This window comes from Geotrypetes seraphini, chromosome 7 (assembly GCF_902459505.1).
Source record: "Geotrypetes seraphini chromosome 7, aGeoSer1.1, whole genome shotgun sequence".
Classification (NCBI taxonomy): domain Eukaryota; kingdom Metazoa; phylum Chordata; class Amphibia; order Gymnophiona; family Dermophiidae; genus Geotrypetes; species Geotrypetes seraphini.
The window spans coordinates 46078936-46105599 of NC_047090.1; the positions used below are offsets into that span (position 1 = coordinate 46078936).

The 26664-nt window shown below is 43.5% G+C and overlaps 1 protein-coding gene across 7 annotated transcripts in view; it reads right to left on the bottom strand.

Moving 5' to 3' along the window:
- CACNA2D4 (calcium voltage-gated channel auxiliary subunit alpha2delta 4) overlaps nt 1–26664 on the bottom strand; it is a 577533-nt gene that overhangs the window by 283483 nt on the left and 267386 nt on the right. For 6 of the 7 annotated variants that reach the window (XM_033951433.1, XM_033951432.1, XM_033951431.1 and 3 more), the window contains 2 exons: nt 25270–25365; nt 2249–2376 (listed from right to left, as the gene is read on the bottom strand). In XM_033951433.1, the coding sequence (XP_033807324.1) occupies nt 2249–2376; nt 25270–25365 (224 nt within the window). The remainder of the gene's footprint in view (nt 1–2248; nt 2377–25269; nt 25366–26664) is intronic. The other variant, XM_033951428.1, reaches the window with a different exon arrangement.

Sequence of the window (26664 nt, forward strand, 5' to 3'; positions counted from 1 at the left end):
AGGAGATGATATTTTAAAAACATACAATTTCCCTTTCTTTCCAGCCGTGAGCAAACTGAGTCATAAAAAAGTCACCAGGCAGTGTGGTATGAAGCACCACCTCTAGCTTTATTAACATGATTTGGGGTAAGAAATGATAAAATCGACTACTCCTTGTCATGACAGGGGTAGCTAAGTAGATGATTACTCGTAATTAGAAAAATTATGATCAAATTTGTTTTCCTTTTTGGTAGACAAATTTATGTTTAATCTACAGATATGAGAAAATGTATGCTGATATGTTGGGACATAATAATCTATTCAAACTGGTTTGGGGCCAATTGACATCTTCAATGTTTGGGGATCTGCACACACATCCTGGGCGGGAGGGAGGGAGGCGGGGAGAGGGGATGGATATCTCTTTGATTTGTTTTAATCTTTGATTGAATATATTAGAAGAGATAGGGGGAAGATATATTCTTATGTATGGTTATTGAATGAACATAAAGTGCTTACGCTATGATTCATATTTATATAATTTTCAGCACTTTTTGTTATCTTTGTCAGAACCTTCTGAGGCAGAAGAATTTGGAATGGAAATCCCAGGGTCGAATCATCTACCAAAGAAGCAGCTGGGCAAACTCTAGTATAGCGGTGATGACATCTGCAAAGATCCCTGCGGCTTGATACTATTGTGAAGCAAGTGTCCAGTGGGTGCCCCACAAAAGGAGGTGAGCCATGGGAGTGACAAGCACTGTGGGGGCCATGTGGCCCATTAACTCACAACATCTCCTGGACTGTGACCTGCTAGCTGTGCTAAACCTGAGTGTTGATGACAGCATGAGCATCCTGAAGGCCCTAGGCCTTCACAGATAGACCACTCAACTCTCTTTATGCTGATACAAATAATATAAGGTTTAATAATCAAATAGTAATAGCTTACAGGAACAAATCACACAGCATACAGAGTGATAGAACATACACCAGACTGGCCAGTCTGATGGAGAACCTCCGATGAGTTCTGAAACCATGGTTCAGGGAGCTTTCTTTTATATGATTCTGGCAGCTCTGGCCCACTTTTGTGCATGTTACATTTCACACTTTCATTGGTTAATCATATTCATTATTTCATATATTAAGCTATGGATTGGTTAATTATTGAGTGATTCTGTGTCACGCCTCTTTCCATTTGCTCCTCCCTTACTTCCCCTTTTAATGTCCTGTTAATATACCAAGTTCCTCTTTTGAGCACCTGGGCCTAACGGTTTTTCAGCTCTGTGGTTAGCCTTCTTGTATACTTATGTCCGTGGTTCGTCTTTCCTCTGGTGAAAGTTATCATGTTGCTTATGTTTTTCATCAGAATTATTTTTCTCTATAACTACGCCTTTTGTTTCTAGGAAAAAGCAGAAGTGTTTTTCACAGTTCACAGCTGCTCTCAGAGTTGACAATTTCTAGTCAGAGAGCCTATTTGCTTTTTCAGCAACCATTTTAGGTCTTAGCTGTACTGGCCTTGATTTGTCCTGCTACTGCTGTGACAGGGAAATTCTCGGGGGTCTTCACCTGAGCTTACAGGACTTTCCCTCCCTCTCCTCAATCCACCCATATCTAAGGCAGGTAGGCTCAAGCTTACACCATATCTAGCAGAGCTCTATTGTATTTTAATTGTTGTACTGGGGACTCTGGGAGGATAAGGAGTAGAATGCATGCTGTCAATAGGAGGAACACCACTCCTAAAGGTGTCACTCAGACCTCAACCGGTGAACAGAGAGGTAAGGGGGTTTATGGCCTGTACTTTGATATGCCAGTGACCAAAATTGGAGAAACTAAAGATAAAGCTTCCTAGTGAAAATTCACCTTGTATTAACAGTAAATGACAGAAAAAAAAATCCTATCCACATTGCCAAGACTGCCAGCCACAATGCTAAAATATCATGTCTTCTCCAAAACAGAACTTACTGTCTTCTCTACCTTCCTGGCTAGATGAGCATGTGAGATGCCTAATTTATTTTACACCCAGCAGTACTGTACTATATGTCTTACAGTTTTTATAACCCAGATCCCAGAACAGCACTCAGAGAACCTCTCTGTGCTGTCCACAAGTCCTGTCTCTCTTGCATTAAGTGCATCTCTGCCTTTTCCTCTCATTAGCCTCAGTGATTATTATTTTGGTTTTGTAACAGAAAAAACTGAAATGTCGAATAAGAACATAGTATAAAAAAAATCCCCATCCTTCTCACTCATTTCACTGTCTCCTGGGAGAGCATGGTACCTGGATTTTCTTCCAAAGGGATGGAGTACACAAAGCTCCCAGCAGGGTGTTCAGCGGCTTGGCGGTACCACAGTGGAAAGTGATTCATGGTGAAAATAGTCTCTTTTTCCTCAGGCTGAAGGAACCTTCTGTAGAAACAGATGAAAACCATTTTAACTCTTCCCTGGAACAATAAGTTGCAAACCTAACCAATACTGGAGTTGGTCTGCCACTTATTTGGCTACATAAAAAGATAAATTGTATTAAAAGATGACACAATGCAGAGCACCTCCACAGGAAAGACTAGTAGGACCTAAGCATGAAATAAACACATTGGGCTGGATTCTATAAATGTCAACTGCTTGGTGCGTTTGTCAATCCCACCTAGCGGCACCTAGGCATGGTTAGATGTTGCTAGGCATCCTGGAGGTAGGTTCTGGTATATTAGGCCAGTGATGCCTAAGTCAGCCAAGCCTATGCTCTGCCCCTAACCACATCTACTTTTCAGGTAGGCATTGGAGGGCTCCTCCACTTAGGCGTCAGCCAGGGCAGGATTAACCAATAGGCCAAGTAGGCACATGCCTAGGGCCCGAAATGGTCAGGGGGGGCCCGATGAAGGAGGGCATCAACATTGTTTTTTCCAAACAGCGATGAGCCCCTCCAACATCGATTGGCAATGCGGGCCTCCCCAATCAGCAACGTGGGTCCCACCCCGATTGGCAACGCACCCCCCCCCCCCTCGACGGAAAGTAAGACAAGCAAGCAAGGTGGGTAAGAAAGGCAATGGGAACTGTAATTGTGCAAGCCATGCTGCTTGCCCAAAGCTTCCCTCTGACACAGCTTCCTGTTTCCGCCTGGGCGCATGGTGGGGTGGGGCGAGGCAGGGGGCCCAGTGTACTTGTGTGCCTAGGGGCTCTCGATGAATTAATCCTGCCCTGGCATCGGCCATTTAAAATTTTATTTTTTTGATTGGCTGAAAACTGGCGTGGTCAATTAACATCCCAATGAAGCCAATTAAAAAATAAGTTAAGTGTGGATTCCAAAGTTAGGCATCGCTAGGCATGCTCCATTAGAGCACCTAGCAGCGCCTAATATAGGGCACCCTATACAGAATCTGGCCCAATATTCAAAGAGGTTTAATCGGGCAGAAGAGGTTCCTGCCCAGATAAATCCTGATAAGATGGCTGGCTGCCTATTTCTCCACTAACTGTCCACTCCCTGACTAGCTAGCTCAGGGACAGTCTGGGGATAGAGTTTGAGCAGAGTCACAATTTAGCTGAGTAGAGGCAATTTTCACCAAAAATGCTATCCTACCTTTAGCTGGTGTCCAATTGACTTCCGTATCAACGCACATACTTGAAATTCAATGCCGGGAGCTGGGCATTCCTTGGCACTGAATATCCTGAGTTAGTTCAGCCCACAAATGTGAGTGTCTTACAAGCCACTTGGTGCTTTGGACTGCATATTATCCTCATTAAAGCTACATAGTTAACATTCACTGCAAAAATCAAAGCCATTATGGGGGTACGTCTATAAAGTGGGCAGCAACATACTGGTACCAAGTATGTGTCTAAATGACCTGAAAATTAGCACAAATGCCAAAAATTCAGCTACATGCTATTGTGAAACTATGCAAATATCTTAAATAGCATGCAGTCTACAGGTGGGTAGTTCTCTGATTGGTGTAATTGCTCATACTCAACCCATACATGCGTCTTCTTCGCCATTAATGTGGCTCGCTTCACAAACCCATTGACTTTTTGGGGGATAGAAAAGGAGACTGCGATCTCTTCAATTAAAAGACTTGGTGATACTTTTAGTTTGGTCGACCACATATGTGAAGAGAAGTTCACTTCCCAGAAAAAAACAAAACACTGGGCATTACCAAAACATGTGACTTGGCTGCAGGAGCCTGCTGGCATATGTGAAGAGAATATTGCTTCCCAGAAAGAAAAGACCCCTGGGCATTACCACAACATGTGGCTCAATGCTGCAGGAGCCTGCTGACATTTAGGACAATCTAATCTAATCTGAGATTTATGAGTCGAGCTAAGCCTAAAAAGGTTCAAGGAGATTTACAGTGTAATTTATGGAGATAGTTTAGTACAGTGCAAGAATGCAATAGGGATATATTATGGATTCTTTGAGGTTCTATGAGGTTGAGATTGTCATACCTTGTAGCATTATGAGTTAATTTGATATAGTTCAGAGATGTTGCAGGAAGTACATTACATTAGCGTTTGATGGAGGGAGAGGGAACGGGTTAAAATGAAACGAGGTGAGCTAATACAGTTTGATGAATGATGCCGGGAGGTAGATAGAGTCTGCTATAGTCCTTAATACAATACAGGGTCTTATATACCAAAGTTCTCTGTAAGGAATCTCTGCGGTTTACAATAAGAATTAGATCATGTTCTTGACAATACATATTAATCTTGAGAGAAGAGATTGAGGATAGAAGGTTAGCTAAAGGGCGGATAGAAGGTTGGTTAAAGAGAAAAAAGGTATATCTTAAGTTTCTTCCGGAAGTTGAGGTAAGTGGTGGATTGTCTTAGATATGTTGGCAGCGTGTTCCAGATATGAGGTCCTTGGTATTCAAAGGTAGCCTCAAACATCTTCTTCCACCGAACTTGTTTAGGTGATGGGATGAGTATTTTGTAGCGCTACATTATTCGTGAATTGAAGAAGAAGTGTGGGACATTGATATAAAAAGTTAGTCCATCGGAGTTTTTCCCACAGATAGCCTGCATGGTGCAGAAAGTAATCTTAAATTGAATTCGTTTTTTATGGACAGCCAATGCAGTTGTTCTAGTAGTAGACTTGCCCTCTCATACCAATTCATTTTTTTAGAATTAGTCTGGCAGCAGTGTTTTGTAGTAGTTGTCTCTTGAGTTCTTTCTCTCTAATACCAAAGTACAACGAGTTGCAATAGTCCAAGTGTGGTATTAGGACTGATTGTGCTACTGTCCTAAAACTGGTCTGGGTTAGGATGGTCTTATTGTCCTCAGTTGCCTCATCTTAAAGAATAATTTTGTCACTAGAGAGGTGATATGTGTGTCGAAGGTTAAATTTGAGTCTTTGAAGGAATTTCCTATTTTTAGCCTCTCTCCTCTGGACAGTACTGGTCCTGTGCTAGGCAGAGAGTTATATTTCCGAACCATAAGATTCTTGTATTTGATTTATTTAGTTTGAGGAAGTTTCCCATCGTCCATGCACTTAGTTCGTCTATTGTTTTTTCAGGTGATTTACTCCCTCTTCTATGAAATTGCACTAGAGTTCCAATGAGGGTTGGGAGCAGCGCAGGTCATTCAGCACGGCTCCCCACACTAGAAACTGCTAGCACAGTTTCGTAGAAGAGGGAGCTAGTATATTATTAAAGGATTCTTCTGCTATACAGAGAATAAATATATCATCTGCATAAGAGAGGATGTGATCTTTGGTTGAAGGTAGATTGTTTCCCAGAGCTCTCAGGTAGATATTAAATAGTGCAGGTGATAGTGGAGATCCTTGTGGGACCTTGCATTTGGCCATCCATTGCTGAGATTTTTTGTCTTTCCATATTTCATATGTTCTATTTTTTAAGAATTGTGATAACCATTGTAAGACCACTCCCTGTAACCCCAGTTCATTTAATTTGAGAAGTAGGAGTGAGTGATCCTCTGCTTTGAAAGCTGCCAAGATGTTAAATTATAGTAATATAGATTGCTTGCCATTGCTTAATTGATTTCTTACTTTAGATCAGGGCTGCCCAAGTCCGGTCCTCGAGATCTATTGGCAAGCCAGGTTTTCAGGATATCCACAATGAATATGCATGAGAGAGAGATTTGTATTCCAAGAAGGCAGTGCAGGCAAATCTCTGCTTTAGATGTTAGTTCTGATAATAGGGATTCGGTGCCGTGCCTTGGTCTGAAACCATGTTGTCATTTGTGGAATTCATCTGTTTGATCTATGAATTTAGCTAATTACATGCTAGCACAGAATTCTAGTAGTTTGGCAGGCTATGGAATGCCAGCTACCAGTCTGGAATTTTCTACTTTGGTCAGGTCAAGGTTTGTGGCTTTAGGTATGGGTGTTAATGCTATAGCCGATATTGTTTTGGGATAGAGTCCATTTTCTAAGCATGCATTTACTAGGTTTGTAAACAATAGCAGGAAGTTAGGGGAGGCATGAGTTAGCAGGCTAGCTAGGCATCTATCTAGGTAACAGTGCTTGTTGGGTATTCTCTTCATCCAGCTCCTGATCTCTTGTGTGTTGACTGAGGAGAAACTTGACCAGCATCTGTCAACAGGTATTCCTTCATTCTCATTATGTTTGATGGGGTATAGGTCCACCATATCTTCTGGTTCATGTGTGAATGTTGCCCTCACGATCCAGATTTTTCTCTTGATGCCAGGTCATCTGCATCTGGTGAGGCTGGATCTCCTATTATATATTTGGTGGAGATCAGTGAGTTGTAGATGCTAAAGAGGCATTTGGAAGAGTTTCTAGATTGTCATAGTATGATTTATTTTGCTTTGGCTATTGCTAGTTTGAATTGATTTATTTCTTTTAGTTAACATAATATTCTAGTCTTTGCTCTTTTCTCCAGGTCCTTTCCATTCTTCATACTTCTTCCCTCATGGCATTTAGCTGTTCTGTGAACCATGGTTATTTTGACATTTCATTGGAGAAGCTGGGTCTCTTTTCCCTGGAGAAGAGGAGACTCAGAGGGGATATGATAGAGACTTACAAGATCATGAAGGGCATAGAGAGAGTGGAGAGGGACAGATTCTTCAAACTCTCGCAAAATAAAAGAACAGGGCACTCAGAAAAGTTGAAAGGGGACAGATTCAGAACGAATGCTAGGAAGTTCTTTGCCCAACGTGTGGTGGACACCTGGAATGCACTTCCAGACGATGTAATAGGACAGAGTACGGTACTGGGGTTAAAGAAAGGATTGGATAATTTCCTGCTGGAAAAGGGGATAAGGGGTATAGAAAGAGGATTACTGCACAGGTCCTGGACCTGTTGGGACGCAGCATGAGCGGACTGCTGGGCACGATGGACCTCAGGTCTGACCCAGCGGAGGCATTGCTTATGTTCTTATGTTACGTTCAGTTTTCTTGATTTTATCAGAGCAATTTTATCTAGAATTTTGTAATGCCTGTAATGCTTTCATCTATGGGTTTGCTTTCTCAGGGCTCTTTGTTTGTAACTCTTCTATTTCATTTTGGGAGTTATGGGAGATCTCCGATTATTGTCTATTAATGCACAGGGTCTGAATGTATCTATGAAACGACAGCTGTTATTTCCCTATTGTGGTTTACCTTTCATGTATTCTTTATTTTTAATTTGTAGTTCTCCCTACTTTCCTATTGTTTTATGTTTGTCAAGTATTGTTTAGTGGGTATTTATTTGTTTATTGTCTCCCTCTTTTTAATACAAATTGTAAAATGCTTAGAAGTCTTGATTTGCATTTTATCAAAATTTTAATAAACTTGAAAACTTGATTAAGGGAGGCAGATGGGTTGAAAGCTGATGTACTTTTTGTACACGAAACCCACTGACTTTTCTGACATGAATGGGTTCTTTTTCATAGGCACTATTTACCGGCGTTGTTGGCCTCCAATAAGATCTATACAAAGACTAAGGGAGTAGGCATTTTGCTGTCTAAACATCTGCCCTGGCAGAACCATCATAAGGTGGTAGATAGGGAGGGTCGTTATCTTTTGGTTCAACTGCAATTGTACCAACAAACATATACTCTGCTGAATATCTATGCTCTTAATTCAGTACAAGGGGATTTTTTTTTTAACATTTGTCTTAAGTTCTTGTGAAGCTTGTGTCTGGAACATTACTAGTAGGGGGAGCGGTGACTTTAATCTCACTATAGACCCCTCTCTGGATAATTCAGTTCCAATGGTAGCTTATGGGTAGGGTGATAGGGGTCAAATGCGGGTTTGGTAGATTTCTGGCGTGTATTACATTGGACATGGATTTTACTTTTCATTCTCCTAAGTATCATACCTCCTCTAGAATTGATCTTTGGCTAGGTGGACTGGAAGTGTTGGGGCAAGATGTGGAGGTTTCTATCCATGTTAACACTTGGTCTGATCATGGTTCCCTGCTTTTGGTTCTTTCGTGTGGGCCGAGGGCACGTGATCCTAAGCAATGGCGTCTTAACAATTCTCTTCTGGGAGCCCACTCATTTGGTTCAACTGGAGTCTCATCTCTGTGAATTTTTGCAACATAATGATCTGCCTGAGACTTCTCCTTTTGTTTTGTGGGAGACATTGAAGGTGGTGATGCGAGGGCATTTGATCGCTTTGCAGGCCCATGTGTTTCGAGATAGATGAGAGAAGGAGCACCAATTGCGTACTCATTTGGTTGAGCTTGATAGGTCTTATAAGGCCTCTGGGCACCCAGTGGATTTGAGACTACAGCTCCAGTCTGTTGGACTTCAGTTGAAGGAGCTAGAGCTTGCTGATCAACTTACTAGGGCCTGTCAGGAGCATTTCAAATTTGATAATTGTAGCAGTAGGCTGTTGGCCCATAAATTGCGTAAACGGTGGGAGCAGAATTTTGTTCCTGCCCTAGTAGATTCTGCAGGGATTTTGCATACAGGCTCCTTTCTTTTTATCTAACAGGAGTTTTTAGAATATTATCAGCGGCTCTATACTCCTGAGTCTTCCCCCTCTGAGGATATGATTTCTACTTTTTTGACTGATTTGCAACTTCCTGTTTTCTCTCCATCGGAAAATGAGCTTTTATCACAGCCTAACACTTTACAGGAGGTTGAGTGGGCAATTAAGGATTTACCTTATAACAAAGCTCCTGGGATGGATGGGTATACTGGTTTGTTTTATAAAAAATTTGGGTCAAGGCTGGCTCCTGAAGGAGAATTCCGGTTTCCTGGGGACTCTCAGGATATGACTACAGGACTTTAGTAACAGGACCTTAAAAACAGGCCAAGCTTGATTTCTGCATAGCTTCATCTTTACAAGAACTCTGGAAAAAGATACTGTTTCTGTACCTCATGTACCAATTTCCTCCAACCTCTGCTGATCAAGATAAGTAAAGATACAGCATACAGATCTTACCACACAGCACAGACCATTGTTTGCTACGTGGAAAGAAAATTATAATACCGGTGCTTAGCTGGAAGACAGAGATAGGGATGCAGGTATAAGGCCTGTAGCAATGGTTCCTGGTTTTCCTATATTCTCTGACCAGAGGTGAACCAATGGACAGCAGGCCAGGTATAAGGCCTATTCATTATATGCACAAAACAACAAGTGATAAGGTTGTCTTTCTGATAGCCACTGGAAGTAACAGCTTTCTTGGAATCACAAAAGGACAAGTTGACCTACACGTATGCAAAACCATAGCACCTAGAGGACAGAGAGGAATTGGGCAGAGGTTATGCATAGATACCTTCTGAAAAAAAAGCCCCAAGCAGAAGGGTGTCAAAGGCAAATAATCTTAGGTGTTTTTTTTGGTGGTTTCTGGACATACGTATGTGGAAAATTGCTTTAAGGACATACACAGATGTTAATAGTTTTTACGTCAATTAGGGATATAGCAGTTGTAACCACTTAATTAATTCTGTTAATGAGGCTAATAAATCAGATTAGCAACTGATTACTTGTGTTAATGCTAATAACCAATCAGAAACTTTCTAATAGATTGTATTGCATGGCTAATAATATTTCAACTTATGTTAAGATGAGGAATGACACAGATAGGGTATTTTTCCGCATACTTGCAGGGTGTGGAACTTTATCTGATCTGTGACACTTCTGAATGCTGGTAATCTGTTCTCTTTTTTCCATGTTCTGCCTTTTATTTTTATAATACATCTGTACTTTTATGCAACAGCATTCCTGGTGTGGCCTGAATCAGTTTTTATGGAAAGAGTCTAGCATCCTCCCTTTTCCACTCCCCTTTTGGTTAGGGTGTTCATAAGTATGAAGGAGCAGTCTGAACTTCCTAGATCTTGGCAGCAGGCTGCGGTAATTCTTTTGCCTAAGCCAGGTAGGGACTCTAAATTATCAGGGTCTTACCGTCCTATCTCCTTATTGGAAGTTGATTATAAGATTTATGCAAAGATTTTGGCAGCCAGGCTACAAAAAGTGTTGCCTGCTGTTGTGCCCCCTGATTAATCAGGATTTATAGCGGGTAGAACCACTTTTGATAACATTAGGAGAGCCTTGCATGTGATTGAACTAACTTGTACCAATAATATTCCATCATTGTTCCTTTCTCTAGATGCAGAGAGGGCCTTTGATAGGGTTCAATGGTCTTATATGATAGCGGTATTGTGCCATTTTGGAATTTCTGGGCCTTTTCTGCATTGTATTCAGTTACTCTATGCCCATCCATTGGCCTCTTTATATATTAATGGTCAATATACAGCCCCTTTTGAACTGTATAGAGGTAGCAGACAAAGTTGTCCTCTTTCTCCTATTTTATTTGTTCTCTCTATAGAGCCTTTGGCTCATCGTATACGATCTACTTCTGGAATTACGGGCATTGGAGACTCAGGAGGTGTGGAGCAGCGAGTCGTTATTTGCAGATGATATTTTGTTGACTTTAAGTGATCCACAATGCTCTCTTGCTAGCTTGTCTTCTCTTTTACTAGATTTTGGCTTGGTGTCTGGTTTTCGGACTAACTTTAGCAAGCCAGAAATTTTGAATATCAACCTCACGGATCCTGTGGTATGTACTTTGAAACGACTCTTCCCTTGTCAGTGAGCGACTAATTTTATTTGCTATTTGGGTGTTTTCCTGACTAGAACTGTTAAAGACCTTTATGCATATAATTTTCCTAGCAAATTTAAGGAGGTGATAGGGGACTTGGATTGGTGGGAGAGCTTGTGTATCTCCTGGGTGGGGCAAGTCAATGTGGTAAAAAAATGGTGATTTTAACTAAATTTTTGTATTTGTTTATGGCTTTGCCTATTGCTTCTGTAGCCCTGCTTGACCATGTTTTACATAAGCTGGACTATATACGTTTGATATCAAAATAGACTGCACTCAAAGTGGGGAATCTTGTTTCTTTTTATAAAACTTGGGAGCCCTATCTGACTTGGCGTGCGGGTTCTTGTTGACTGTGTAATAAGTTTTGTGGGGATTTGTATTCTTTTTTTTGTGTGCCTTCTACTTTTATCTTGGCGTTAGAGCCTTAGGATTTCTATAGATTTCTTTGGGTAAGAAAATGCCTCATTACTATATAATTTTTGTTTTTGTCCTTTTTGGGAGGGATGGGGAGGGGATATTTTGCCTTATGAGGAAATGTGAATTTGGCTGCTGAGTTTCTGGATTGTTAGCTATTGTTTAGCTTGTATCTGTGCACTGTTGTGTTTTTTATCTGTTGGTGCTTTTTCTTGTATTCTCTTGAAGATTTGAATAAACAATACATAAGAACATAAGTAGTGCCTCTGCTGGGTCAGACTAGAGGTCCATCATGCCCAGCAGTCCACTCACGCGGCGGCCCAACAGGTCCAGGACCTGTATAGTAATACTCTATCTATACCTTTCTATCCTGCTCCTGATTGGTGAGGCCCGACTTTAGTGCAGGAAGAGGCGGTTGGAGCATAAAAAAAGAAAGAAAGAATTCTGCATTGAGGAGTGGGCCAAACTTTCCTCAGACCGATGTCAGAGACTAGTAGATGGCTACAAGAAGCGTCTCACTGCAGTTATTTCAGCCAAAGGGGGTAACACTAGCTATTAGGGTGTAGGATGTCCTTATTTATTCCTCAGAATACACATTTTTTGTGGATATCTTTTGTTTCATGAGTAAATCAAGGAAAATTTTTCTTGTTTACCTGCAATTACATCACTTTCTTTTCAGAGATTAAAAAAAGATTTGACATCTATATGTGAACATTTCATGGGGTGTCCTAATTTTTTCACATAACTGTATATATATATATATATATTTATGTGAAAATATTGTGACAGGGAAGTGCCTGTCAGCAGTTTAAACCCGGTTTTAAACCCTGCCTTGCAAAGGGCTGTCCCTATTCCTAAGCCCAGGAAACTGTCTAGTATCCCTGTGCCTAGCACTAAGAGCCAACAGGCAGGGCAAGGCAGGGAGGCAAGGACAGAAACCATAACGTCTAGTTTAGGGCACTATAATTCCTTTTATGATTCCTTGGGCAAAGCTCTGACAAAACCTCTGAGAAAGAAAACCAGCACAGGCATGGTTAATGAGGGGGGTGTGGCTAGCAAGCAGGATGAACCCAGAGGGAGAGTGAGATTAGGTTTGCAGCATAAAATGAGCCCAGGTGGAAACAATAGGGGGAGGGCTGAGGAGATTACGAACACTGTGGAGAATACTGGGGAGAAGACTGGAAGGAGGATTGCAGGGAAGAGCCAGGCTGCACTAAGCAGGATAGAGCCTGCCAAGAGGTCTCTGTCCCAGACCTTAGCTAAGGCACAGCTGGTCTTACAACCCTCCCGAGTGACCAAACTTCTAACTCCTCAACAGCAGTGCAGGGAAGTAGCGAGACTTCCAGGACAGGGCTGTTCGTTAGCTGGCCCTGAAGGGAGTTCTTACCAGGGCTCAGAGAATGGTGATTCCCTAATGGAATTAGAAAGGGCGTTATCTGAGAGCAGTGACATGGAATGCAATCTTGCAGCATGGGATCTCCAGGAGAGTCACAGATAACGAGGTATGAATGGGGGAGGGGAATGAAAGTGAATGTTTGGGAAGTAGCGTTCTTTCTCCCTTAGTCTAACTGTGAACTAGTATGCATGAATTATTTAGAGCCCGAGAGGAAAGCCTGTGAAGATAGGGAAGGAGGTGAGAACCTGTAATTAACCTCCTCAGAAAGCTTGCACGGAACTTAGAGTCCCGATATAATTTAACCCTGAAGCAGGAACTTTGGGAGGGGACTAACAGCAGTCTGAAACGGTTGGGTGATAAAGTTCCCTAGCCCTACTCTGAGAGCTTGGGGTAGTGGGGGCATTGGGCTTCAGGTGGGACAGTGCTAAAGCGTCATAACGATTTTTCATACAGAAAAAGCAAAATCAGGAGAAAACGTTTTTGGTTTTATTTTTGGCTTTTCTGCCTGGACATCAGGCTGGACTGTATGAAAGTATGTTTTGTTTGAGTCTCCTCAACTCAGAGGGACTGCTGAAACCCTAGTGCTGTAAACTGAGGGAAATAAAAGAAAAGCTGAACTTTACCACTAACGCCGCCTCCATTAATTATTTCACTGTTTCCCAGCGGAAGTCCTCCTGGGAGCGCTTGGTCCTTACGCCTGGGGCGGGAGCTGGGTTGCCAGCGCTAGGCTTACCCCCGGCCCCTCCACAGAGCGGAATATGGTGGCAGCAGTGGGATCTAGCGACACTCACAGGAATATGTTGGAACAGTGAATTTTTTTTTTGGTTTTTCAAATTTTGTGTGAAGAATTGACTTTTGAACTGAGAAATTGCATACTGCTTGAGGGCAGGTTTGGAGTGCTGCTCAAGTACAAAGAGACTGAAACAAAGTTGGAATTGCCTGTGGATTACAGTTTTTTTTTGATTTTGGGACAGTGATTATTAACGTCTCATTTCTTTGGAGTTTTGGTGGAATCTCCCGGAGGTTGCTGGAGAGCGAGGCTACGAGGTCGGAGATCCTGGTCGGAGGACGAGGACCGGAGTGAGCCCAGCAGCGTTCGAGGGAAAGGCGACCGGAGAGCAGTGTATGCGGAAAGGAGATCAAATCCTGGGGAGGAAAAAACCCAAAGGCGCAGACTCATCAGTGCCTGAGGTAAGGGTACCTTAGGGTGCTGGTGAGGGATTCTGAGTCAAAGGTTTCCTGTTGCCGGGAAGGGAGAGGGGAAAGGTGTTTAAGAGCCACACTTGGTTTGTGTTCTCGTTTCCCTTGCCTTCCAGATGGAGTCGGCCAAGCCTACAGCAGCGTGGGAGGTCGAGCGGCGACAGCTGGCAGAGGCGATGAGGGAGTCGGTACGGACACAAATGGACTTGTGGAAAGCTGATCAGACCGCCCAACAAACTCGTCATGCCGAGCTATTACATATGCTCGGGGAGCAAGTGCAGGCTATGCATAAGCTGGCACAGCGGCAAGTGATTGAACCAACCACCAGCGCCCCGGTAGGAGCTTCCTTTGCGGAGCCTATTAGACTGAATAAGCTAGTACCGGAGGACGATATTGAGGACTTTTTGTTAGCTTTTGAAAGGGTGGCTGGGGCATCTCACTGGCCTCAGGACCAGTGGGCAATAAAACTTATTCCCTGCTTAGCAGGACGAGCACTAGAGGCTTATAGAACTTTAAATGCTGAGCAAGCCTCAGACTATAAATGTTTAAAGGAAGTACTGCTAGAATATCTGGGACATACTCCGGAGCAATACCGGATGCAGTTTCGGGCCTTAAAAATGGAACCCGGAGAGCGACCTAAGGCCCTAGCGCAGAGGCTTAAGCGTCTCTGCGAGAGATGGTTAACCCCTTTCCTGCAAAGTCTCCCAGCGGTGATAGCAGAGCTGGTGAGAGAACAATTTATGGAGGCAGTTCCAGGCTCTTTACGAGTCTGGTTAGCCAGGCAGGGAGCTCCAACCCTAGGTCAGACTGTGGCCATTGCGGAAGCCTTCTTGGAGGCTCAGATCCCCTCTAGAATCCAAGGGTCTAGACGAACACTCTGGGAGGAAACTTCACGAACACGGGGGTCTAGTCACACCACCCCGAGTAGGTATAATCAGAGCACCTCCAGGGATCGAGCCTTTCGCTGTTTCTCCTGTGGGAAAATGGGTCACCGGAGCACACAGTGTAAAGGGAAGCTGCACCTGGGCAGTAAGAAAGAATACTCAAGTCCTAGGGAAGGGGGGGAATACTTTCTGCCCGTCAGGATAGGGGGAGTCCCAGCAACTGCTTTATTGGACTCTGGGGCGAATCAGTCAAGCGTCTCCAGGGCCTTGTGGAGGGCCATACGTAATAAAAAGGGAGGTCAGGTGGATAAATCTAGAGGCATGTCTAAAATTCAATGCATGCATGGCACGACCATTCCCTATGAACTCCGGAGAGTATGGTTAGAATATGGGGGAGGGAAACAGCCCCTAGAGGTAGTAGTCATGCCAACACCTCCCTATGATCTCATATTAGGGAGGGAATGGGCAGGTTTCCAAGAATGCATGAGGGAGCGGGAAGAGATGTCCTGGTCCAGGCATAAGGAGGGGTGGTCACTACTGGGGAAAAGGGAGCCCCGGGACGCAGAACTAGGGGAAATCTTTCCTTGGGAGGATGCGCTTATAGAATCCCCCTCCCGGAAAATTAAGAAAACCCGGACAGAAAGGAGGGCTGACAAAGTCACATACTCCCAAGAATTAAGGTCAGGGGGAGATCTGGCTTGGAGGCCCTGGCAACCATGGGAGGTGATGCAGAAGTTCCCGACCCTGAGACATGAACAAAGAACTGATCGGTCCTTACGATACATATGGGCGCAAGTGAGGCAGCCAGGGGGGAGGTACAGACAGTTCCAAATAGAAGGAGGCCTGGTATATTATTTGACCTGGGATAAGGAAACGGGGAGGCAACATAAACATCTGGTAGTGCCCCATTCCTTTAGAAGGAGGATGTTTTGGGTCGCCCATCTTGACCCCAAAACGAGTCACCTTTCGGAGGCCCAAACCCTGAGCCGGGCAAAGGCTCAGTTTTATTGGCCTTCCTTACCACAAGATATTAGGATCTGGTACCAAGAATGTAAACCCTGTCATTCCAGACCCGAGCCCAAAGAACAGTCAGGAGGGGTCCGGGACCAAGACAAGAGGGAAAGAGTGGTAGATTTGGGACTTGCTGAGAAGGAGAGCTGCGGAGTAAAGTTAAAGTTTGTGCGGCTGTCGAATAGGGCGAGATCTCCCTATAAGGCAACGAACCAAGCCGCAGGGTTTGACTTAAGCAGTGCCCAAGAGAGAATAGTACCCAGGGGAGGTCGGGAGGTCATAAGTACGGACTTACAGGTATCTTTACCCTCCGGTTGCTACGGGAGAATAGCACCTTGATCCGGATTGGCCCTTAGGCATGGGCTATGTGTGGGAGCAGGGGTGGTGGATCCCGACTATAGGGGGCCCCTGAAAATACTCCTCTTCAATTTCGGGGAGGAGGATTATAAAGTAAGAGAAGGAGACAGAATAGCCCAATTAATTTGTGAAAAGGTTTCTCTTCCAGAGCTGCAGGAAGAAGAGAGTTTAGAAGAAACAGGGCGAGGAAACCAGGGTTGGGGTTCCACGGGGGTGGATGAAGCTCAAACCTGGGGAGAACAGAACATGGACATAGAGTCACATATGGAGGAAGGGATTGAACCCCTGCCCAAGGATAAAAGGACTGATAGTGTTTTGAGGGGGGGGGGGGTATGTGACAGGGAAGTGTCTGTCAGCAGTTTAAACCCGGTTTTAAACCCTGCCTTGCAAAGGGCTGTCCCTATTCCTAAGCCCAGGAAACTGTCTAGTATCCCTGTGCCTAGCACTAAGAGCCAACAGGCAGGGCAAGGCAGGGAGGCAAGGACAGAAACCATAACGTCTAGTTTAGGGCACTATAATTCCTTTTATGATTCCTTGGGCAAAGCTCTGACAAAACCTCTGAGAAAGAAAACCAGCACAGGCATGGTTAATGAGGGGTGTGTGGCTAGCAAGCAGGACGAACCCAGAGGGAGAGTGAGATTAGGCTTGCAGCATAAAATGAGCCCAGGTGGAAACAATAGGGGGAGGGCTGAGGAGATTACGAACACTGTGGAGAATACTGGGGAGAAGACTGGAAGGAGGATTGCAGGGAAGAGCCAGGCTGCACTAAGCAGGATAGAGCCTGCCAAGAGGTCTCTGTCCCAGACCTTAGCTAAGGCACAGCTGGTCTTACAACCCTCCCGAGTGACCAAACTTCTAACTCCTCAACAGCAGTGCAGGGAAGTAGCGAGACTTCCAGGACAGGGCTGTTCGTTAGCTGGCCCTGAAGGGAGTTCTTACCAGGGCTCAGAGAATGGTGATTCCCTAATGGAATTAGAAAGGGCGTTATCTGAGAGCAGTGACATGGAATGCAATCTTGCAGCATGGGATCTCCAGGAGAGTCACAGATAACGAGGTATAAATGGGGGAGGGGAATGAAAGTGAATGTTTGGGAAGTAGCGTTCTTTCTCCCTTAGTCTAACTGTGAACTAGTATGCATGAATTACTTAGAGCCCGAGAGGAAAGCCTGTGAAGATAGGAAAGGAGGTGAGAACCTGTAATTAACCTCCTCAGAAAGCTTGCACGGAACTTAGAGTCCCGATATAATTTAACCCTGAAGCAGGAACTTTGGGAGGGGACTAACAGCAGTCTGAAACGGTTGGGTGATAAAGTTCCCTAGCCCTACTCTGAGAGCTTGGGGTAGTGGGGGCATTGGGCTTCAGGTGGGACAGTGCTAAAGCTTCATAACGATTTTTCAAACAGAAAAAGCAAAATCAGGAGAAAACGTTTTTGGTTTTATTTTTGGCTTTTCTGCCTGGACATCAGGCTGGACTGTATGAAAGTATGTTTTGTTTGAGTCTCCTCAACTCAGAGGGACTGCTGAAACCCTAGTGCTGTAAACTGAGGGAAATAAAAGAAAAGCTGAACTTTACCACTAACGCCGCCTCCATTAATTATTTCACTGTTTCCCAGCGGAAGTCCTCCTGGGAGCGCTTGGTCCTTACGCCTGGGGCGGGAGCTGGGTTGCCAGCGCTAGGCTTACCCCCGGCCCCGCCACAATATATATATATATATATATATATAAAATTTGAAATATTTAAGAATAAAGTAAAAACAAGTCTTTATAGGAAAAGAAGGAACAGACCAGAAGAAGAAAATTAAGACAGCAAACATTTAAAATAAAAATAAAAAAGGAAAGAATGGAAGACAAGATAATTGAGGAGAGAGAGAACTGGCACGGAAGACCTGTATTTGTGAAGGGGAGAAACTTCACTAATTATAGGAATGTTTTGCTATGAATGCACCTATCAGTTTTTCTGTATCTGAGCATCAGATATGTTATGCACTCATCAGGCACATGCTATATGACGGCACCTAATTGCTGCTGTGCAGTCTACAATTTCCCAGATGGTTTCTATTTTCTGAGGTGTCTGTTCTCTTGGGATTCTAGTTCATATCTTGTTAATCTCTTCAGCATTTCACTTAAGCAGCCATGAAACTGTTAGTGGGTGAACCACCAGGTGGCAACGTTGTCTAATGATTGCCTCATGTGAAATGCTGGCTCATAACACAGACCATAAGACTTTGGAAATTGCTAGACACATCTTTTGCTGTTTACTTATATCATGTTGCCTCCAAGGTTCTTACTTCTTGATACTGTTTCCCATCTGGTAAGGTTTTTTTCTTTTCTTTGGCAATTTAGTCTGGGTTGATCTTAGCAGAGATAAGAATGTCTTTTTTAAAAATTTGTTTTATTTTGAACTACAGTGGATTGAGTCACTCAAGGCCCAGTGTAATTGGATCTAAGGAAATACATTTAACAATCTGAGGTGAAATCTGAAAGCACTGGCTTATTCTTGCCTTTATTAACCAAGTTAAACAAACATTTCGGATTGAATTTAAAATTTTCATTGGTTCATCAATTGTTGTATCATAATGCACCTGTTGTATTGAAACAGATGCTATCTGTATATTGTCCTAACCACAGCATAAGATCAGAATAAGGAATGACGCTTTACCACTACTTATTATTTCTATAGCGCTCCAAGGCGTACGCAGCACTGTTTATTAAACATGTAATGGACGATTCCTATTCAATAGAGCTATGATAGAGTATCATAGGGCACACTATCAGAGTAGAAAACTGGGATCTCATGCACGAATACTGGATGTCTGGGGCGGTACTTGGAGAGACCTCCCAGGAAAGGGATTTGGGAGTTCTGATCGTCAAATCGATGAAGCCGTCCACACAATGTGCGGTGGTGGCAAAAAGGGTGAACAGAATGCTAGGAATGATAAAAAAGGGAATCACGAATAGATCGCTGTACCGGGCCATGGTGCGCCCTCACCTGGAGTACTGCATACAGCACTGGTTGCCGTACATGAAGAAGGACACGGTACTACTCAAAAGGGTCCAGAGAAAAGCGACTAAGATGGTTAAGGGGTTGGAGGAGCTGCCTTACAGTGAAAGATTAGAGAAACTGGGCCTCTTCTCCCTCAAACAGAGGAGATTGAGAGGGGACATGATCGAAACATTCAAGGTACTGAAGGGGATAGACTTAGTAGATAAGGACAGGTTGTTCACCCTCTCCAAGGTAGAGAGAATGAAAGGGCACTCTCTAAAATTAATAGGGGATAGATTCCGTACAAACGTAAGGAAGTTCTTCTTTACCCAGAGAGTGGAAGAAAACTGGAACGCTCTTCCGGAGTCTGTCATAGGGGAAGACACCCTCCAGGGATTCAAGACACAGTTAGACAAGTTCCTGCTGAACAAGAACGTACGCTGATAGGGCTAATTTCAGTTAGGGCATGATGGACCACTGGTCTGACCCAGCAGCGGCAATTCTTATGTTCTTATGAGTAGCGTCATTATAGTGGAATGGGCGTCCAGTTATGTTATGGATGTGTGTTTCTAGGAGTAATTTCAAGAAACTATTGAAGACATGTTTGTTTGTGCAAGCATTTTGGCTAGGGTTACAAGATGTCCGAGAAAACCCAGACATGCCCACTTTTTAGGAGGATTGTCCAGATGTCTGGTTGGATTTCCCAAACCTGGCAGTTTGTCTGGGTTTTGGAAGGCCCTGAGCTCAGAATCGTGCCTGGAGGGCCTCTGAGCATGCGCGGATGCGATGATGTCACATGCAAGTGTGCGTGCATGTGACATCATCATGTGACATCCACACATGTTCGGAAGCCCTCCAGATGCGGCCCGGACTCAGGGAAGAAGAGATGAGGCTTTTGTGGGGGCAGGGCTGGAGGGGCAGAATGAGGTGGGGTCACATGTCCTCTTTTTCCCCCCATTTTGAATTGTGGTAACTCTAATTTTGAAGGACAGTGATTTCATTATTGTGGTTTTGCTGTTATAGGTTGTGTTTTATTGGATTATGTGTGTTGTAATGTAATCTGCAGATACAAATTGATAAGATAATTCAATCATATTTTTTTACTATCTACCCTCCCCACACACACACACATACACACTTTTACAAAGCCACAGCAGTGGCTGCCACGCGGCATACGCTCCATCGCCCATTAAATCCCATAGGCGTTGGAGGGATTACTGCAGCAGCGATGACCACAGCTTTGCAAAAAGAGCCCTACGACTGGTGATGAAATTAAAGCAAGTGTTAACAAACACCGACTTTAGAACTGTTGCACAATGTTTGCATCTCAGGAGGCTTGACTTTTCTGACTACTTGTATATAGGTATTTTACGATCCTTACAAATGGCAGCAAGAGTAATTGGAGGTTTAAATAAATACTGACATGTTAGACCAGTTCTAAAGCAATTGCACTGGTTACCAGTGAGTTATAGAATACAGTACAAAATATTCTATATAGCCTTCTGGAATTTATACTGTGATGTGACGAAATATTTCAAACAAACAGTTCAATGTTATACCTTTTGGAGAGTTTTGTGAGTCAATAACAACAAGTGGGTATCAGTCCCAGACTTGCGACAGATATCCCACGCCACAACAATTGGCAGTTCATTTTTAGTTGTTGGACCATGGTTGTGGAATGCCTTGCCCAGTGCATTGAGATTTTGCACACCAATGCAGCGGTTGAAAAGACCCCAGTGAATGATTTGCCGTGATGGATTATGTGGAGAATCCTGGCTGCCCTGAGTATGCCCACTCATTATCAGAAACTAAGTAGCGGCAGGCCTGGCTAATACCAGGATGGGCGACCTCCTGGGAATACCAGGTTTTGTAGGCAGAGGGGCCCTATCTTGGGCCTTAGCAACATAGGCAACAGCAAACTACTCCTGTACTCTACTGTGAAACATCACAGGGTGGATTCCTCACTTTGCCTGTTGCCATGAGTCAGTGGCATCATCCATACATTATGTGGATAATTTATCGTTGAGAATGTTTGTCTCGCAGCATTGTGTATGTCAGGGGTGTCAAACCTGCGGCCCAAAGGCCACATGCGGCCCCGTGAAGTATTTTGTGCGGCCCCGGTCGAGGGCGATGCAGTGTTTTCCTCTGCTGCCCCCTGGTGTTTACGGTCTTGTTGGCTCCCTCCTCTGTCTTTCTGCAGCGTTTGCATGTTTGTGCGGCCCCAGAAACATTTTTTTCGGCCAATGCGGCCCAGGGAAGCCAAAAGGTTGGACACCCCTGGTGTATGTATACAATTGTAAGCCACCTAGTTGTAGGTGGGGTATAAATTAATAAAACATTGGCTCATAGCCGCTTGCTTAACTGCTGATAAATTGTTTTCCTATATTATTCTGTTCCTTTTCTGTATGCCTGTGTATTTTGTACTATATTATAGTTCATTCTAGGGGTTGTACCTGGAAGGAGGACCGGGGGTGGGGGGTAGGGAAGGATGGTTTAAGGGGTTGGGTGGGTGGTTGGATGGATGGGAGGGTATGGTGTTTGGGTTCTTTGATATAACTTGAGCTTGTTTTTCCTACACCTGCTGCATTTTGTTGTTTTACTATTGAGCTCAATAAAATATATTTGACTATAAATTAATAAAATAAATATATGCAAAATATAAAATTTTTTAATGAAATAAATATATTTATAAACCAAACAAAATCCCGTTTTTGCTGTTGTACCTACAGAAATAGATTATAAAATTTTCATTTCCTCATTTTAACCGCATCTCTCAAATTATGCTCAATTTTCTATCTACACTTCCCCCTCCCCATTCGTGGTTTCCCTACTTGCGATTTCACATAATCGCAATTTTTTTGGGGGGAAGGAGGGAAACCCCCCCCCCCCATATTTTTGTCTTCCCCCTGGCATCCTGGCCTTACCTGGTGGTCTAGCTAGACCACCAGGTAAGGCCGGGATGCCAGGGGAAGGCGGAAGGGAGGCGGGGGTGGGTCAGAGCCGGATATTCGCGGTTTTTCGCCATTCACGGTCCGGCTTTGCCCCTATCCCCCACGAATAACAAGGGAGAAGTGTATTGCTTAACTTTTTCTCTTTGGATCATCTGCATTTCTTTGCACCGGCAAGAGATATAATGCTGAACCTTATTTTTCATGAGAATAAAATCACTTGCCTATATGTTGTTTCAGATTCTGCACAGAAGCTAAAACCGTGTGCGTCCTGACCCTTAAGGGAGGGTGGAGGGGAAGATCTTCAGGAAATACCAGGTTTCCTAAGTTAATTTCCAGGACCCCTGCCCTCCTGCTTCTTCCATTCCATTTTAAGTAAAAATTGCACATTTGCTGGCTTCCTGTGGATAAACACATCTCTGAAATGTCTGCCTTAATGAGGCCTGAGTCACCAAAGAGTATTTCCTCCTCCTCTCTCCCCCATCACTAGTATTCCATCCATATTCTCTGGGGAAGGGAGGGAGAGGATGGGGGAAGGGTAGAGGCATCACCTTCCTATGGGAAATAGTCTCGTGCTGAGAGCATTTCAGACTTCATGTCTCCACCGAGACACTTGAGCTTGGGCTACTGCCTAAGCACTATAGATCCCAAATTCTCCCTCTTGTTAGTACTTATAAGGATGATTGATTTGTGGCCAGCATGCCAAGAATGCCTGCCAGTTGTTTCAGTGGCTAGTCAAGACAGATTAATCCAACCATAAAGGACAGCACCGCCACTCAGTGGCGTACCTAGCATATGTGACGCCCAGGGCCCATCATTTTTTTACACCCCCCTCATCTATATGAAAAACAAGATTTTTAGTAATAATCCACACATCACACAAGAGTGTACCTAGGAAAAGGCAGCACCTTATATACTCACCCACTATAAAACTAAACAAGCCAGACTAGTAGAGATTGATCCTGCACAGTCAATGCTAACAGAGAACCATTTCTTTCGTACACACAGAAAACACCTTCGCCCAGTATGAAATATGTAATCACAAACTACCTCCTCTCCCACCCCCTCTTTTTTTTTTTTTTTTTTTTACAAAATCATAGCGCGGTTTATAGCACTGGCCAGAGCGTAACAGCCTTGAAGCTCATAGAATTCCTATGAGCGTCGGAGCTAATATTGCCACGGCTAGCAATAAAAAAGCCTGCTTCTGCCCCCTTTCTACTCCCCGTTTCCATAAAGTGAGGGCCGTTTTGAGTCCAAAAGGGGTGAAGGAGAGCCGGAAAATATGTTTCTACTTTGGGTCATGACACCAATAACGTTTCTCGTTACTCATTCCTACCAGAACACCTGGCCTTGATCACACCTGGAGAACACAGATCAACCCTATGCAAATACAGGAACACAAATGAAAAGTCCTAATATACACAAACAAAACCCTAATGCCAGACTCTGCATGCATTTAGTACAACACCAGAGAAATAGAAACAAATGAATTGACAGCAGATGTAAATTCTCAAAACCAACATATTTCAATCATTAAGTTGAAAATAAAATAATTTTCCTACCTTTGTTGTCCATCTCTCTCCTTCCTTTTCTCACTTTTTGTGCTCTGGTATCTCCTCTTCTCTCCTTCTCTTTCCTCCTCCACCCCATGGTCTGGCATCTCTAACCCCTTCCCTCCCCCCCCCATGCCCTGGTATCTGTCTCCTCTCCTCTCTCTCCCTCTCCATCCATGCTCTGGCACCTCCTCTTCTTCCTTACCCTCTGGTCTGGCATTTGTCTCCATAGTTTCCCTTCCCTCCCCCCATGCCCTGACATCTGTCTCCTCTCCTCTCTCTCCATCCATGCTTTGGCACCAACTCTCCTTCCTTTCCCTTTGGGCTGCCATTTGTCTCCTTAGTTTCCCTTCCCTCCCCCCATGCCCTGGCATCTCTCTCCTCTCCTTCCATCTCCCCTCCTTCCTTTTTCTCTCTCTCCCTCCTTCCTTCCTTTCCCCTGGTCTGGCATCTGTCTCCTCTCCCCCCCATGCCCTGGCATCTCTCCCTCCTCCTCCATGATCTAATATCTCCTTTCCTTCTTTACTTTCCCTCCCCCCCCATGGCCTTGGCATCTCTCTTTCCTCTCCTCTCCCTTCCCTGGTCTTCCTTCTCCTTCCTTCCCTCTCTCTCCCCAATTGGGTGCAGTAGAATTTGAAGTATACTCTTGCTTGTATTGGGAGCCAGTGTGAGTTGTGGTATGCCTCTGTGATGTGGTCATATTTTTTCAGCGAATAAATGAGTCTTAGGGATGTATTTTGTATTGTTTATTGTTGTTTTATCATGGTCACTGGGCAGGGGAGGTATAGTATATTGCAGTAGTCTATTAGTCCAAGGATTAGAGATTGTACCAAAAGTTGGAATTGTTTCCTGTTGAAGAATTTTCAAATTTATCTTAGGTTTTTCATGATTGCGAATGATGTTTTTATTATTTTGTTGATTTGTGGTTGCATGGTACAGCCTCTGTCAACAGTACTCCAAGCAGTTTTAGCGTGGGTTGAATGGGGTATGAGGTCGAGTTTATTACTAGGTTTGTTAAGGTTGGGGTTTTGCTGTTTTCCAGGGCAGGATTAACCAATAGGCCAAGTAGGCACGTGCTAGGGCCCGAAATGGTCAGGGGGGCCCCATGAAGGAAGGCATCAACATTGTTTTTTCCAAACGGCAATGGGCCCTTCCAGCATCAATCGGCAACGTGGGCCCCCCCAATCAGCAATGTGGGCCCCACCCCGATCGGCAAAGTGGCCCCCTCCCCCCATCGACGGAAAGTAAGACAAGCAAGCAACGCGGGTAAGAAAGGCAACGGGAACTGTAATTTTGCAAGCGGTGCTGCTTGCCCAAAGCTTCCCTCTGACGCAGCTTCCTGTTTCCGCATGGGCGCATGGTGGGGTGGGGCAGGGCAGGGGGCTCAGTGTACTTGTGTGCCTAGGGGCCCTCGATGAATTAATCATGCCCTGATTGTAATGCACTTAAATGAACCTTGGCTCATAATCCTTTACTGTGGAAGCATGACTTTAATTGCTAAAGATCAAAAGAATCCTCTCCTTTCAACCACTCTGTAATTAAGATATCTAGGCACTCACTTATTGGAGAGTTCCTCTGACCCAATAAACAGACTGCTCCTCATAAGGCCAGCCCGAGTTCCCAGGAATGCCATTTCCATCCCATCTTCTTTGCTGCTGTGGAATAGACAAAGTTGGTTTAGCCCTGGAAATGAGGCCCTTTTACTACCAAAGCTCTATGTGCTAACATCATCAGGCTTGGTATATTGTTTTCTTAAACGTAGTTTTACCACATCAGAAGGTTGATGTAAGCAATCTGCACTCTCCATTAGCATGGTGGTTTATTCCTGATTTTTCCATACTAATCTTACTGCTGATGCACTGAGAATTTTTAATGCTGAAAAAAAAATCAGCAGATTGTAAGGCCTTTGGGGATGGGAAAATAGCTTCTGTATCTGAATGAAACTTTTACCCTAAACTACTACTGAAAAGATGAGTTAAATTCAAAATTTCTCTCCTAAAACTATCACACTAAAGCATAGCATAGCATAGCATAAAAAATGCAAAAGACCACATTTTAAATTGTTCTGATGTAAAAAAAAAAAAAAAAAAAAAGCCATAAGTTAAATTTTATTTTTTATAATTTTTCTCAAAGTGCTAAAGATTTCAGAGCAGGAGCAAACAGGTCATCTGAGATGAAGAGTAGCATTTCATCTTCAAATGACACATTCTGACAGGCCTTCCTGGTTGGGTTGTACCTTGTTAGTAAAACAATAAAATACGTATGATCATAAATGTGGTATTAAAATCATTAAGAACAAACTACAACAATCCATTATCAAATACAATAATACCAATATACAGTAAAACCTTGGATTGCAAGTGTTTTGCAAGAGAAGCAAATCGTTTTATTAAATTTTAACAAGCAAGGTCTTGCAATACGAGTACATACAGTATTTTGTATTAAAGGTTTTGGGTTGTGGAGTTTCCATTATTTCTTATGGGGAAATTTGCTTTGATATACGAGTGTTTTGGATTACAAGCATGTTTTCGGAACAAATTATGCTCGCAAACCAAGATTTTTCAAACGTTTTCATGATTTTTGGACTTCTTGATTTATTTCACAAATTCATTTTTTATTTTTGTAGTTCAAATATTTTATTAGTTTTAAAATATAAATGAACAAAGATATACTAAGACATGATACAACATTTTTTTTATACATGCTAATCATGCATATATTAATTTAATGGATTAATGCAGGTTAAAGCAAACAAAACAAAACTGCAGACTGTGTACAAAATGCAGGCAAATTTTAAAATGACAGGAACACAATATATAAAACCCTTTTACCAATAAAGGGACCCGACACGGTCCGTGTTTCGGACAAACCTTCGTCAGGGGTTCTAGTAAATACAGATACAATATAAAAATTATTAAAAATACTATGAGGATATGTATATGTGACAAAACAGG